Source organism: Pocillopora verrucosa, chromosome 1 (genome assembly GCF_036669915.1).
Source record: "Pocillopora verrucosa isolate sample1 chromosome 1, ASM3666991v2, whole genome shotgun sequence".
Classification (NCBI taxonomy): domain Eukaryota; kingdom Metazoa; phylum Cnidaria; class Anthozoa; order Scleractinia; family Pocilloporidae; genus Pocillopora; species Pocillopora verrucosa.
This window is the reverse complement of record NC_089312.1, coordinates 26,917,094-26,928,007: the sequence shown is the minus strand read 5'-3', so window position 1 is coordinate 26,928,007 and position 10,914 is coordinate 26,917,094. Positions and strand designations below refer to the sequence as shown.

Here is a 10,914-nt window from a genome sequence, read left to right as displayed (position 1 = left end):
TCGTGGTTTGTTCCTTTTGAAGAATTAAGCCTACATTTTAAGAACGTTATTTGCAATCCGTGTGAGCCATTTTTACATCCTAAACACGAACGAAGAGTTCTCAGAGTTCTTGTCGTAATGTAACGTGAAATTCTCTATGCTGAAACACAATTAAGTGTAGAGTAGCTGGAAAGAAAAAATCTACAATCAAATCTTGAGGAGTAAGAGGTCAAAGAGTTGTGGACAGAGTGAATACGTGCGAACGTTTTTTGTTATAAAAATATCACTTCCGCTTCCTCAAACTTGAAATCTTATCTTTACGGAAACGGTTCTTTTTAGCTTAAGGACTGGTGAACAGGAATGAATTGAAAAATTAAACAGCAGAAAAAATTGATAGAAGATTCGAATTTGATGATCTCTGCAAAAATGTCGAGTGTTTGTACGGATTTTTCCCAAGTTTAGACGGCCATTACATTCTTGAGCAATATGCATGTCACGTGATACGTTATCCTGTGGTCCTGCATCTAACATCGGTACGACAAAGACCTTTATCAACACAAAAATGTTTTTGCCCTTGACTTATGAAGTGGCGATCGCTAACATTTCATAATTAAGGATCATTTGTTATTCCTGGGATATTAGGGAAACATAACGTGTCAATTCCCTTCCCAGAAAAATGGTCAGAAATGTATACGTAACGAAGCCCATCTGTAAGTGGTTGAATCTAACCACAACTGATTTTATGACTTTTTTTTTTTGGAGATGAGAAGTGATTTGACAAATTTGCTGATTAGCGCCAAATGTTGACTTCGATACGAGATCAACAAGATATTTGGCTTGATATGTGACTTTTGATGGTGACGGTTGCCATATATGTGAGATTTTGACAGTCGTGATATGTGCTCGACGAAAATGCTCGCTGCCATTTCAAGCTCCTGAAACTCGATAGCATGTAATATCTGGGAAATACGATAGAGAAATTTCGCCATTGAAACCGAAAACGTCTCTCGGCTTTATTAAGAGCTGTAGAAAAATGTGTTCGGGGAGCGAACTGTCTTGTGTGAGAGGTGAAAATGCATGGCGCTTTCCTCTGTCATCGGGACTGCTTGGGTTTGTGTTAGGATTGTCAACTTTTGGTGCAGCGATGAAACTGTCAGAATACAAGGACAGTCCTAGTCTTCCTCCGATGATAGCTGCAATACCAGTAAGTACAACAACAAATCAATAACAAACGTGTTTGTCAAATCCTTTGTGCACCGTAATTATAAAGAATAAATTGTATTAAAACCATTGTCAGGTTTAAAACGTCAATGACGTTTCATGGAAGAATTTTCTTTAAATTGATCGATTCTTGGACAGATTAGTACTTAAGAAATCAACGAAAGTTCTATCGTACCAGTAAGTCTCTTTTAGACTCAGAAATCAGCAAGCTGAATTTAAGAGCTTCCGTGAGAAACAAATAAATGATCACATAAGAGTTAAAACTTATGTTTCTCATCGAATGTGATATTAGGTCACTAGAGCAAAAATTAAATTCGAATTAACTAACGCGAAATATTTCCCATCTTTTGATTGAAATTTCAAGAGATTTTACCAAAGCCTTTCAGTGAAATTTCACCTGCTGAGTGGAAATGGAATCCATAGAATTATAAAGAATAATGGAAGACTGCAAAGACAAGTGAAAGAAAAAATGAAATGTAATAAAAACACAACGTCACGAGATGTGCACATTCCTGTTTCCTGAAAGAGGCAGTAAAGACAAGAAAATAATAAAGTACGATAAATCAAAGGAGTGGAGTGTGGGATGCATGGGGACAAAAATATTCTGTAATTTTTCTTTCTTTTTTTCTCTCTTATCTAGATGTTAACTGCAGGGCTTTCAGGTATGGTGGGAGGACGAATGAGGAAACGTTGGCTGGTACGTAAACATGTTTTGTATTCTATCGAAAAAGAATTTCTTGGTAATTCAGTTCCAACCGAAGTGCCCGGCAGGGAATTCGAAGGGAGTGGAGACCTTTCCTTCATGAGCTTCTTGGGAATGCTCCGCCCAAAGAGCACAATTTGTAAGCCGTTTCGGTCTGAAAACGCGTGTAGGTTTGACGATGATAGTGCGGCTTAAATTAAATTTTTTAATGGGACCACGAGTGAGTTTAAACAACTCCTAATGAATTAAAAGAGAAAGAGCAGCAACGAACATAAAACATTCGAGCTGAATGTTTGAATGAATTCATGACTTTGCCACTGATGCGAGGCTTTATTTCTCAGTTCTACAAAGCTTAATGGTTTTGCATATCCATTAAAATTTCAAGTACCAGCTCTCTAAAAACTGATACAGAATACGGCACGCTATGATTTGAAATTAGGGTCACGATTTCAGAAACTGAGCTGCACCTTTGCATTAAGAATTCATGGCGGCAACCCATTTCCCTTCAAATTAACAACCAAGAAATTTCCATAAGAAATTACCCATAAATAAAAAGAATCAGCCATTTTAGCCTGGTTGATAGATGCTTCAATAGATAGAGTTTGAGTGTGTAAAATATACAAGCCTATAGTGAAACCCAGGTCGGATCGTTTCTGTAATCTGAAGGGCCCAGTTGTATATAGGGCGGATAGCAATATCCAACGGATAAATCGCTATCCAGCGGATAAGTGATGGTGAAACGTATAACGTTATCTACCGGATAGAGATTTATCTTAGCAGTGGATAGCGTTATCCGACCTTACAACAACTGGGGCCTAGTGTTTAAGTCCTCGAAGAGGAAAATGACCAATAGGAACCCATTCCGGAATCATAACCCCGCAGCCCGATACTCGCTGCCCTTCCCCCCCCGTCCCCCGACCTTATTACCGCTTGCATGACTTAAATCCGACGTGTTTATCAATGTTTATGTAGCCAATATCACTTGACTGGTTTACGCGTTCGCTTTCCTTTTTTTTTTTCTTCATTGACTTGTGTCATAATTGCAATGAAAGAGGGAAGAAGCAAAGATAATACGTACGTATGCAACCCTACTGTCCTTCTTTCCACAGATTTCGCTGCACATGGGTCTTTGTTTGGTTACAGGAGTCTTTGGTCTTCATCTTATGTTCCTTTTCATGGGGAGAGAGGTTAAATCAAGAAATATTCATAAGGCTAAATGTCTTTCCAACTACCAGGGATCTTGTAAGCTTACTTCATTCTTGTTGTACGTTGCGTTTATGTAATCTAAAAACCGGACTGACACCGCATATTACTTGTGGTGGAGGAGCTATAGGTGGTTTCCTTATAAGGGAAGGGCTGATAAGCAAACCAGTGATAAGACTAGGGCGGCGATGTCGACTGGAACATGGAAGTGTAAAAACGTGGCAAAACTTTTCTTGCCTAAGTTAAAACTGAGTCTTTGTGTCTCTGTTCCTCCTCCGGCACTAGACGTTACTTTGCTGCTCATTACTTATTAAACTCTTCTATCGCCTTCTCTGTCTATGAATGTTAAATACGCAGCTCTGATATCGTTAAATATCGTTTAAGCACGAACAATAATCATATGATGCGTATGTCCTGTTTCAGATTACTGCCACAGATACGCTACAACTGTTGCTATGTCAGGACTATCTGTTATAGCGATTACGTTGGCTCCTTTGGGAATTTTATCCTATGCCGTCATCAGGCAAATATCTGCGTATAACGTCAATGAAGTCCAGGTAAGTAACGGTAAACATCTAATTACCATAAAAGCTTTGATATGTTCTCTTCTCTATGGAGTCTCCTTCTCAATTAACTTGATTTTTCTGAGGTAAAAAAAATTTTAGAGATTGATACATCTCTACCCGCTGATCTATCCCTACGACACGACCATTAACTTCTTCTTTTTAACATTTTTAACGTTGTTTTTCTATTTTTTATTTCCACTATTCCAAAGGAAGCAAATAATCCAGCCTTTGAACCCGAACTATCTCCGACTAAGACAACAAATGAAGACCAAGTAGAACATCAGCATCAACAATTTTTTGATAGAGCTGCAAATCATCCATGTAAAACTGAGCCTAAACCAGAGAATCAACGACTAGCAAACTTTAAAAACTCACATGGTGATCAGCGTCTTCCACCCAATCTCAGAAAACCGTACGGTAGTGATCTGGTAACAACTAATCCGTCTCAAAATAAAGTGCGGAATCACCGATTTCTTCACCATAAGAAGCCGCATGACGATATGCGACTTCCGCCCAATCAGCGACCACCTTACCGGGGTGATCAGGTAGGAATTCCTAAACCTAGTGCTCAGTCTAAACCGCCGCAGAATCTGGGTCCACTTCACCAGAAAAACTCACATGGCGCTAAACGACTTCCGCCCATCCACAAGCAGTCGTTAGGTAACAATTGGGCAGAAAATCAGCCATCTAAAACTGATCCTAGACCGCAGAATCACCGAGCACTTTACCATAAGAACTCTCATGACAATACGCGACTTCCTCCCAGTTACAAACAACCTGACCATGGCAATCGAGAGTCAAGTGAACCTCGCAAAGGTGAATCCCAACCCAAGAATCTCCGACCACCTCATAACAAATATAAACATGGCGATGCGCAACTCACAGACAGAGACGTGAATCGCAGACAGCCTTTCGAACACAGACCTTCCCGTGACCTCATGAGGTACAGTAGGCACATATGTCAGCAGCAAAACATGAATCAAGTTTCCAGAGCACCAACGACACGGTTTGGACAAAGTCACGTGCCATTGGCCAGTGGCAGAGTAGTGAAAGGTATATCGAACACGACAGATAGCTCGTCTGCATAAAAGGGTGTGTAAATTGCCAAACTTTTGTACAACGCACAAATCGAATACATGATGTAGAGGCTATGAGCTCGCTCGCTTAGGTCAATAAAAGTCACTTCGCTAACGTTTCGTCAGGAAACACAGGGCGCAGAAAGACTTTTAGCACGTTTCGATATAAGATGATTATATACTCCATTTTTTTCATCTCTTCAGCATTCATAAGCATTCTTGCCATCATCAATTTTTTTACACCCATTTTATTGCTTATGCAACCATTCCTGTAAATGGTTATGCGAATAAATTTCTGATGTCGTCGTTAAAAGGACGTACACAATTCAAAGCTTTAAATAGACAATGGCAAACTATTCGTTCATAAATTAGCAGCCTACGTTAAGTATTGTTGTAATGAGTTTTTATAACTTAAGTTCAAGGTCTCTCATTTTTCATCTCATGAATTAAGTCCAAGGCTATTCAAAGTTAAACCCTTATAAGGAGTTCCTTGATTTTAACTGTTTTGACTTAGAGTCGGAGTGCCATTTTTTTTAGTGAGCATGTCTTCGAAATTGACACTGACCTTGGACCTCATCCACACGAGTGTTCCTGTTTGGGTTTCCAGTTCAATTTTGTGGTCTTACCATTCGAATAACATCAGCTGTGTACTTTTTTGGTTGATCACATAGCCAGTTTGTTTTCACGCATTGTTTTAAAAAAACAGGAAGCGTAGGAAGAGTTCTCACGCTCGGAAAACCCAAACACGTCTACAATTTAGATACCTAGGAAACCACAAATTGGTTACTTTTCTCTTATGTAGTTGTAGATGTGAGAGGCGGAATTATTTTGAGTATTGATTAGCCAAAAAAATGAACGGTGCCAATGTCTGTGCGCAAGGACGGAGAAGAATAAATAGACAGGTACAGATCCTTGATCCTTTCAGCTAAATGTAAAATGCTCGGGATTTCCCCCCAAAAGCGTAAGAAATCAGTGGGACGTATGATTACGAAATTACGCTCTTTCAACTGAAAAATCTTAATGATTTTCCACAGAGGTGTTTTTGGGGATCTTTGTAATTTAAAAAAAAATGTGTAATTAGCTAGATAAACTAAGGTGTAGCTAAGGGGAGTCGTAGATGTACTTGCTAATTCCAACGGATTTAGAAAAACTATCATTGAGTTTTCGCACGAATAGCTTGATAATCCCTAAATCTTCGAATCCCGTTTTGATCAAAATCTGAATTCCCCCCTCTGACGTCTTGAATAGGCGCCCCTCTTTCTGCTCGTTTTCATGGACGCAATAAGACATTATAGGACATGTGTTTTGATTGTGTTTATTCAGCCACGTTCGTCCAATCTTGCACACATATGTCACACTTAAAGCCTTCTTTCAGTCTGTCAACGGGTTAAGTTTGGGGAAACTGATCACGAATAAAAAGAGCAGCTGAAAAGTACCGCTGTTAAAACTTTAGGATGAGCTTCGTGTTGTCTTTATGCGCGAATGCTGTCCTACAACTCTCAAAATGATAACATCTAGCCAAGATCCGGGGAAACCTTAAAAAGCACCTTCCTTATTTCTTGAATGAACTCTCCCTTGCCTTTTCGTCAGTTTTCAAATCAGCAAAGTACCTCCAAGGTGCTTATTAAGAGGCGAAGGTATCCTTTGATTCCAACCCGGCTGGTGAAGGGCCCCATACTGGGTCGGATCCTGTCAACGTGTTGGTACATTCTGCTCTATAACCTAGAGTAAAACTTAATTAATATGCGGATGAGGTGCTGAGGTATGAAGAGTTTTTAAATTTGCTGAGACAACAAGCTTCTAAAGCATCACACTACAGTTCCTAATTGTTTTCCATTTCCAAAGCCGTTGTCTTTCACTGGTGACATGCTTGAGCTCCCTACCATCGCATCGAAGTCTATAGAATAAACGCTTTGGTTACTTGACTGTCGTTTACGACTGAGTCTGGATTTTCTGTCCACGTGCTCCGGAGTTCCTAGTGACACAATGGCCAGTTGATCGCCACTCTGTAGCAGAGGTAATGTCATGGTGTTAAAATAAGCGTGCGATATATCATGCAGACATCTTCGATAAAACCTGCCATAAGCTTTTCGAGTGGTAAGACATGGTTAATCGTTCAGTCCTCTAAATTTTACACCAAGGACCTTACAGATAAAACTGAGTTCGTTTGGCCGCAGCTATTTTCCATCTCATTCAGGTGCAACCAGCGAAAAAAACGGAGTTCATTGCAAGGTTCCTTTTGTCCCACAGTGCAATGCACCACGGTATTTACAATGAACATTATAACCATAATATGCGTTTCACCTTCAACTTGGCAATGTTGTCTGCCATTTTTACCGCTTGTTTAAAGAGCTAAATTATCTATGGCAAAAGAAAATCTCTCAATTCTGCAACTTACCGAAATAGCACAGCAAAGTAGCTGAGATGATTCTATCACGCCTGACAGGGAAATGGCAGACTCGAGAATCAAGATGCTTATTAAGGCGATCATCAAAATTGATTCTGTGTCATACGGGCATTGTACTGTTCGTATGAGAAACAAATTCATCCATTATAAGGGTTGTCAGTAAATGAGTTTTCAAGTGTTAAGAGCCAAGGTGATCGTGTGATTAGACTGCCACAAATTCTAAAACTTATTTACAAGTTGTATTTCTGTTTAGCGGATCGAGAGAGTGGGGCGCAGAATCCTGGTGGAAAGTCATTTTCAAGTCCGCAACGATCTGGCTTCCTATCTGGATTTTATTCCCTTTTAATTTAGGTTTATCATCAGTATCCTCCTCAGTGTTTTTCTATTGAACCAAAGGAATATTTTTAGGTTTCTTTCACGTCTCGAGAAACAACCTAAGAGTCTCAAGGCATTATCATGCGGATAAAGCTCACCGTGCTCACATTCACCCGCTGATCTCCGCGCAGTCAGCGTGATTCCCACGCACGCGGCAACGATTGCTCCGAGGATACACGAAATGACACTAGCAGCGAAAAAAACACCTGTCTGATAACAGAAATGTCAAGAAATACGTTCTCAGTGAGTGAATTTTGACGAATATAACTGGTTGATTGTAAATATACAATAGAAATAGTATCGAGTTGTGTGAAGAAACTTTCGTAGACACGGTTATCACGAGAAAGCCTCAATCAAGCGTTAAAACGTAGAAAAACGTCAAAAACTTACCGCAATGAATTTGCCACTTATTCCCCCGAATATTCCAAAACTTCCAGCGACGACGATCTGAAATTATTCGAACTGTTCAGTACACAGTATTGCACGTCCCATCGACCCGTTTGGCCGTTTTCTTGGTAACGAAAAGGGATTTTATGGCAAACCTGCGATTATTATTATTATTTTTTTCATGATCTTTCGTTGTGCAGCACAAGATTTGTAAGAGACCAAAAGGCCCAATCAGCAAAGCAATTTGTCATGGACATCACCGACTGATTACCTTTCTATTTTCATACAGTCTATGAAAATTAAGGGAGTCGGTCGACTTTCCCTTCTCAGCGCGAAAATGATTGATTGATTGATTAATAACTAGGAAACAAAAGTAAGAAACAGTAATTTATTCAGTAGTCGATCCATTATCCACTCACACACGCTAATGTGTTTTCTCAAAGCTGTATTTGTCTTTTCGATCTTTCACGTCGTGCTTTCAATCCGATATTTTTGCCAAAAAGAAAATATTTCTTTGTGAACAACCCGCAGAGTTTTACTTTCTTTTCTCGTTTAAATTTTATCAGGAAAGTTAACACTATCTCTGATGGATTTTAAGCTAACAGCGGTCCACTTGCACGGCAAAATACAGGACAATTTAAATTTGACGGTGAAAACTGTTAACAAGTTGTCAATAAATGAACCAAGTCGAAGTTGCAAAAATTTCTATCAAAAATGTAAATGATCTATGTAATTAAAAGAAACTCACGATTTATACTGACATTCAGGAATTGCACGTTTTGACAAAATCAACAGTAGAAATTTCGTTCAATCACTGTAGGTGAATGCAGGAAGCTTATGGTATGATTTTTGAATGATAATTTTTCTTTTTAAAGAGATCGATTGATTAAAAAAGCACGAGCTACATAATTAGGCTGTGGAGCATTAAAATAACCTTTTGTGGGTTGGAAAAAGATGACATTTAATTCTGATGAGATGTTTAAAATTAATGGACGTAATTTGAAAGAGTTACACTGACGAAAATTTATCGACGATTCAGTAAGATTTTCAGTGTAATACTATGCGTTTCTGACTAAATTAAAACACCAGTCTATCAAGAACTAATCAATTTTTCTGTTTTTCGAGTGAGAATCAAATTTACGAGGTAAAAATTTGACTCAAAATGCTGCTAAGCAAACAGAGGTGTGATGATCCCAAATGAAAAGATGAATTGATGTGAGCGTTAGTTTTCCTTCGGCTCTGAAAAGCTTTTCCAAAAGTAGCAAACTAACACTGAATTTCTTTGTAGAAGTTATCAGGAGAAAAATTTTAGCTTTACAGAGTATTAATGGAAAATTAAAGTAAAGTAAAATTCGTGTTTGTTGTTCGAATGAGAAATATTTTTTCTCCAGTGTAAATATTACTGTGCAGCTGTTGTTGTTAACAAGAATAGATCTAGTTTAAACGTTTCTATATATTAACTAAAAAGTCGTTGCTCATTTTGTGAGAAAATCCAGGCATAGAAATGAACTTTGTGTTACTTCATGTGATTTCTTCTTGCTTCTAAGCGAAATTTATCTGGCTTGAAAAAAAACTTTTTACAATAGATAGGGGGAAATCTATGTTCAAGCTCTTCTTCTAAAGCTGCTTGCGTCTCTACGATACTTACGGGAACAGCTCCCCAATAAGTAACACCGGTTTCAAAAATCTTCCCAAGGTCATCGCTCCTGTTGCTCAGAACAAAACTCAAGGCGAAGACACAAAATCCCAGAACAATCTGGGAGATCCCTGTGCACACGATTTGGTTCGCTCTGTTTTCTTGAAACGCCATTCAAATTCTTGTTTGAGGTAAACTTAATCTTTCAAGAAATATATCTGCCAGAGTCAGAGTCAATCACGCAAGACTTGGACATCGGGCCTAATGAAAGCGTCCACTTCATATTCGCCCAAGGGCACAAAGGCCATTTCCTTTTGCTTTTATTTGCACTAATTTTCTTATCGCAAATGCAAAGTATGTTTCTGATGAAGTTGTAATTATCGTTGCATAATGTAATCACGTCTTACATGACACGTTCTCAAGGTTTCCATAGCAACACGGCAGATTGACTGAAGAGAATCGGTCTTTAGTTTATCACTTCGGCACTGAAAAGATTGGATCGTGTTCTTAATTTCTTGAGTAATTTTGCACAACTGAGTCGCCGTGTTATTCTTCGGTGAACGTTCTACATTTCTGGGCTTGGTGTTGTTTGTAGGACAGTATAAGAAGAACAGTCACACACAACTGATTGGAAATAAATTAATTTCGGATTAAGTAAAAAAGAGGACTTCATATTCAGTATTTGAAAATACGGTAGCAATATTATTTAAGTGTCTTTAGGTTCTTTTTTTGTGTGTGTCAACTAGTAATTTTATCTGAAGGTTTTTTTTTTAAAGTTTTGTTTCCCTCCCGCCTCGATTGGCTTCGGTATTTTACGGGTAGGGACTGTTAGATATGTATTTTAATTGCTAAAATAAATATTTTTTTTTGTTTTGTTTTTGTTTTGTTTTTTGTTTTGGGCGAAGGTGCGACCATGCCGTAGCAACGGATAGTATCCGAAACTACAGTATGAAAGATCCTCCCAAAATTTTGAAAATGGAAGCAAAATCTCTAACCTTTCCTTTTTTATGGCCAGCATTCTTTCTTTTAAGACTATTTTGCTATGTATATCACCTATCGCTTAACAGAAATAAAAGCAACTATTTTTCTTTTATTTTTAGATTTTGCAGAATCGAACCGTTCAAACGAATACCTCAACAAAGTCACACGAAGAGAACATGGAAGATGTAAATTAAAGGTCTCCTACGCGAAAGTCTTCTCTTTCTTTAGTTTCTTTGCACATGCAGTTGATGAAAGTAAAGAATTTCAACTCAATAACCTAAAATACCGCGTGTTAAGTGACTTAAAAGGGAGGACTGGATAGGAGAATTGTTAGCTGGAGGTCCATACGATATGGCCCCAAGCCAAATGTTTTCCCTTCC

At 38.5% G+C, this 10,914-nt stretch overlaps 2 protein-coding genes across 2 annotated transcripts; one reads left to right on the top strand and one right to left on the bottom strand.

Annotated features, from left to right (window-relative positions):
* The first annotated feature begins 866 nt into the window (after window positions 1-866).
* Window positions 867-6,200, top strand: LOC131771627 (uncharacterized). Its single transcript, XM_059087467.2, has 5 exons — window positions 867-1,183; window positions 1,841-1,897; window positions 3,013-3,145; window positions 3,530-3,663; window positions 3,882-6,200. Exons 1-5 carry the CDS (start codon window positions 1,013-1,015, stop codon window positions 4,758-4,760), a joined length of 1,374 nt encoding a protein of 457 aa, XP_058943450.2. The 5' UTR covers window positions 867-1,012; the 3' UTR covers window positions 4,761-6,200.
* Window positions 6,201-6,321: 121 nt separating this feature from the next.
* LOC131771628 (uncharacterized) lies at window positions 6,322-9,894 on the bottom strand. The gene is made up of 5 exons (XM_059087468.2): window positions 9,566-9,894; window positions 7,921-7,977; window positions 7,629-7,740; window positions 7,147-7,271; window positions 6,322-6,754 (listed from the first exon to the last, which is right to left on the bottom strand). The coding sequence occupies exons 1-5, from the start codon at window positions 9,725-9,727 to the stop codon at window positions 6,557-6,559; spliced, it is 654 nt and encodes a 217-aa protein (XP_058943451.2). The 5' UTR covers window positions 9,728-9,894; the 3' UTR covers window positions 6,322-6,556.
* Between the last annotated feature and the right edge of the window lie 1,020 nt (window positions 9,895-10,914).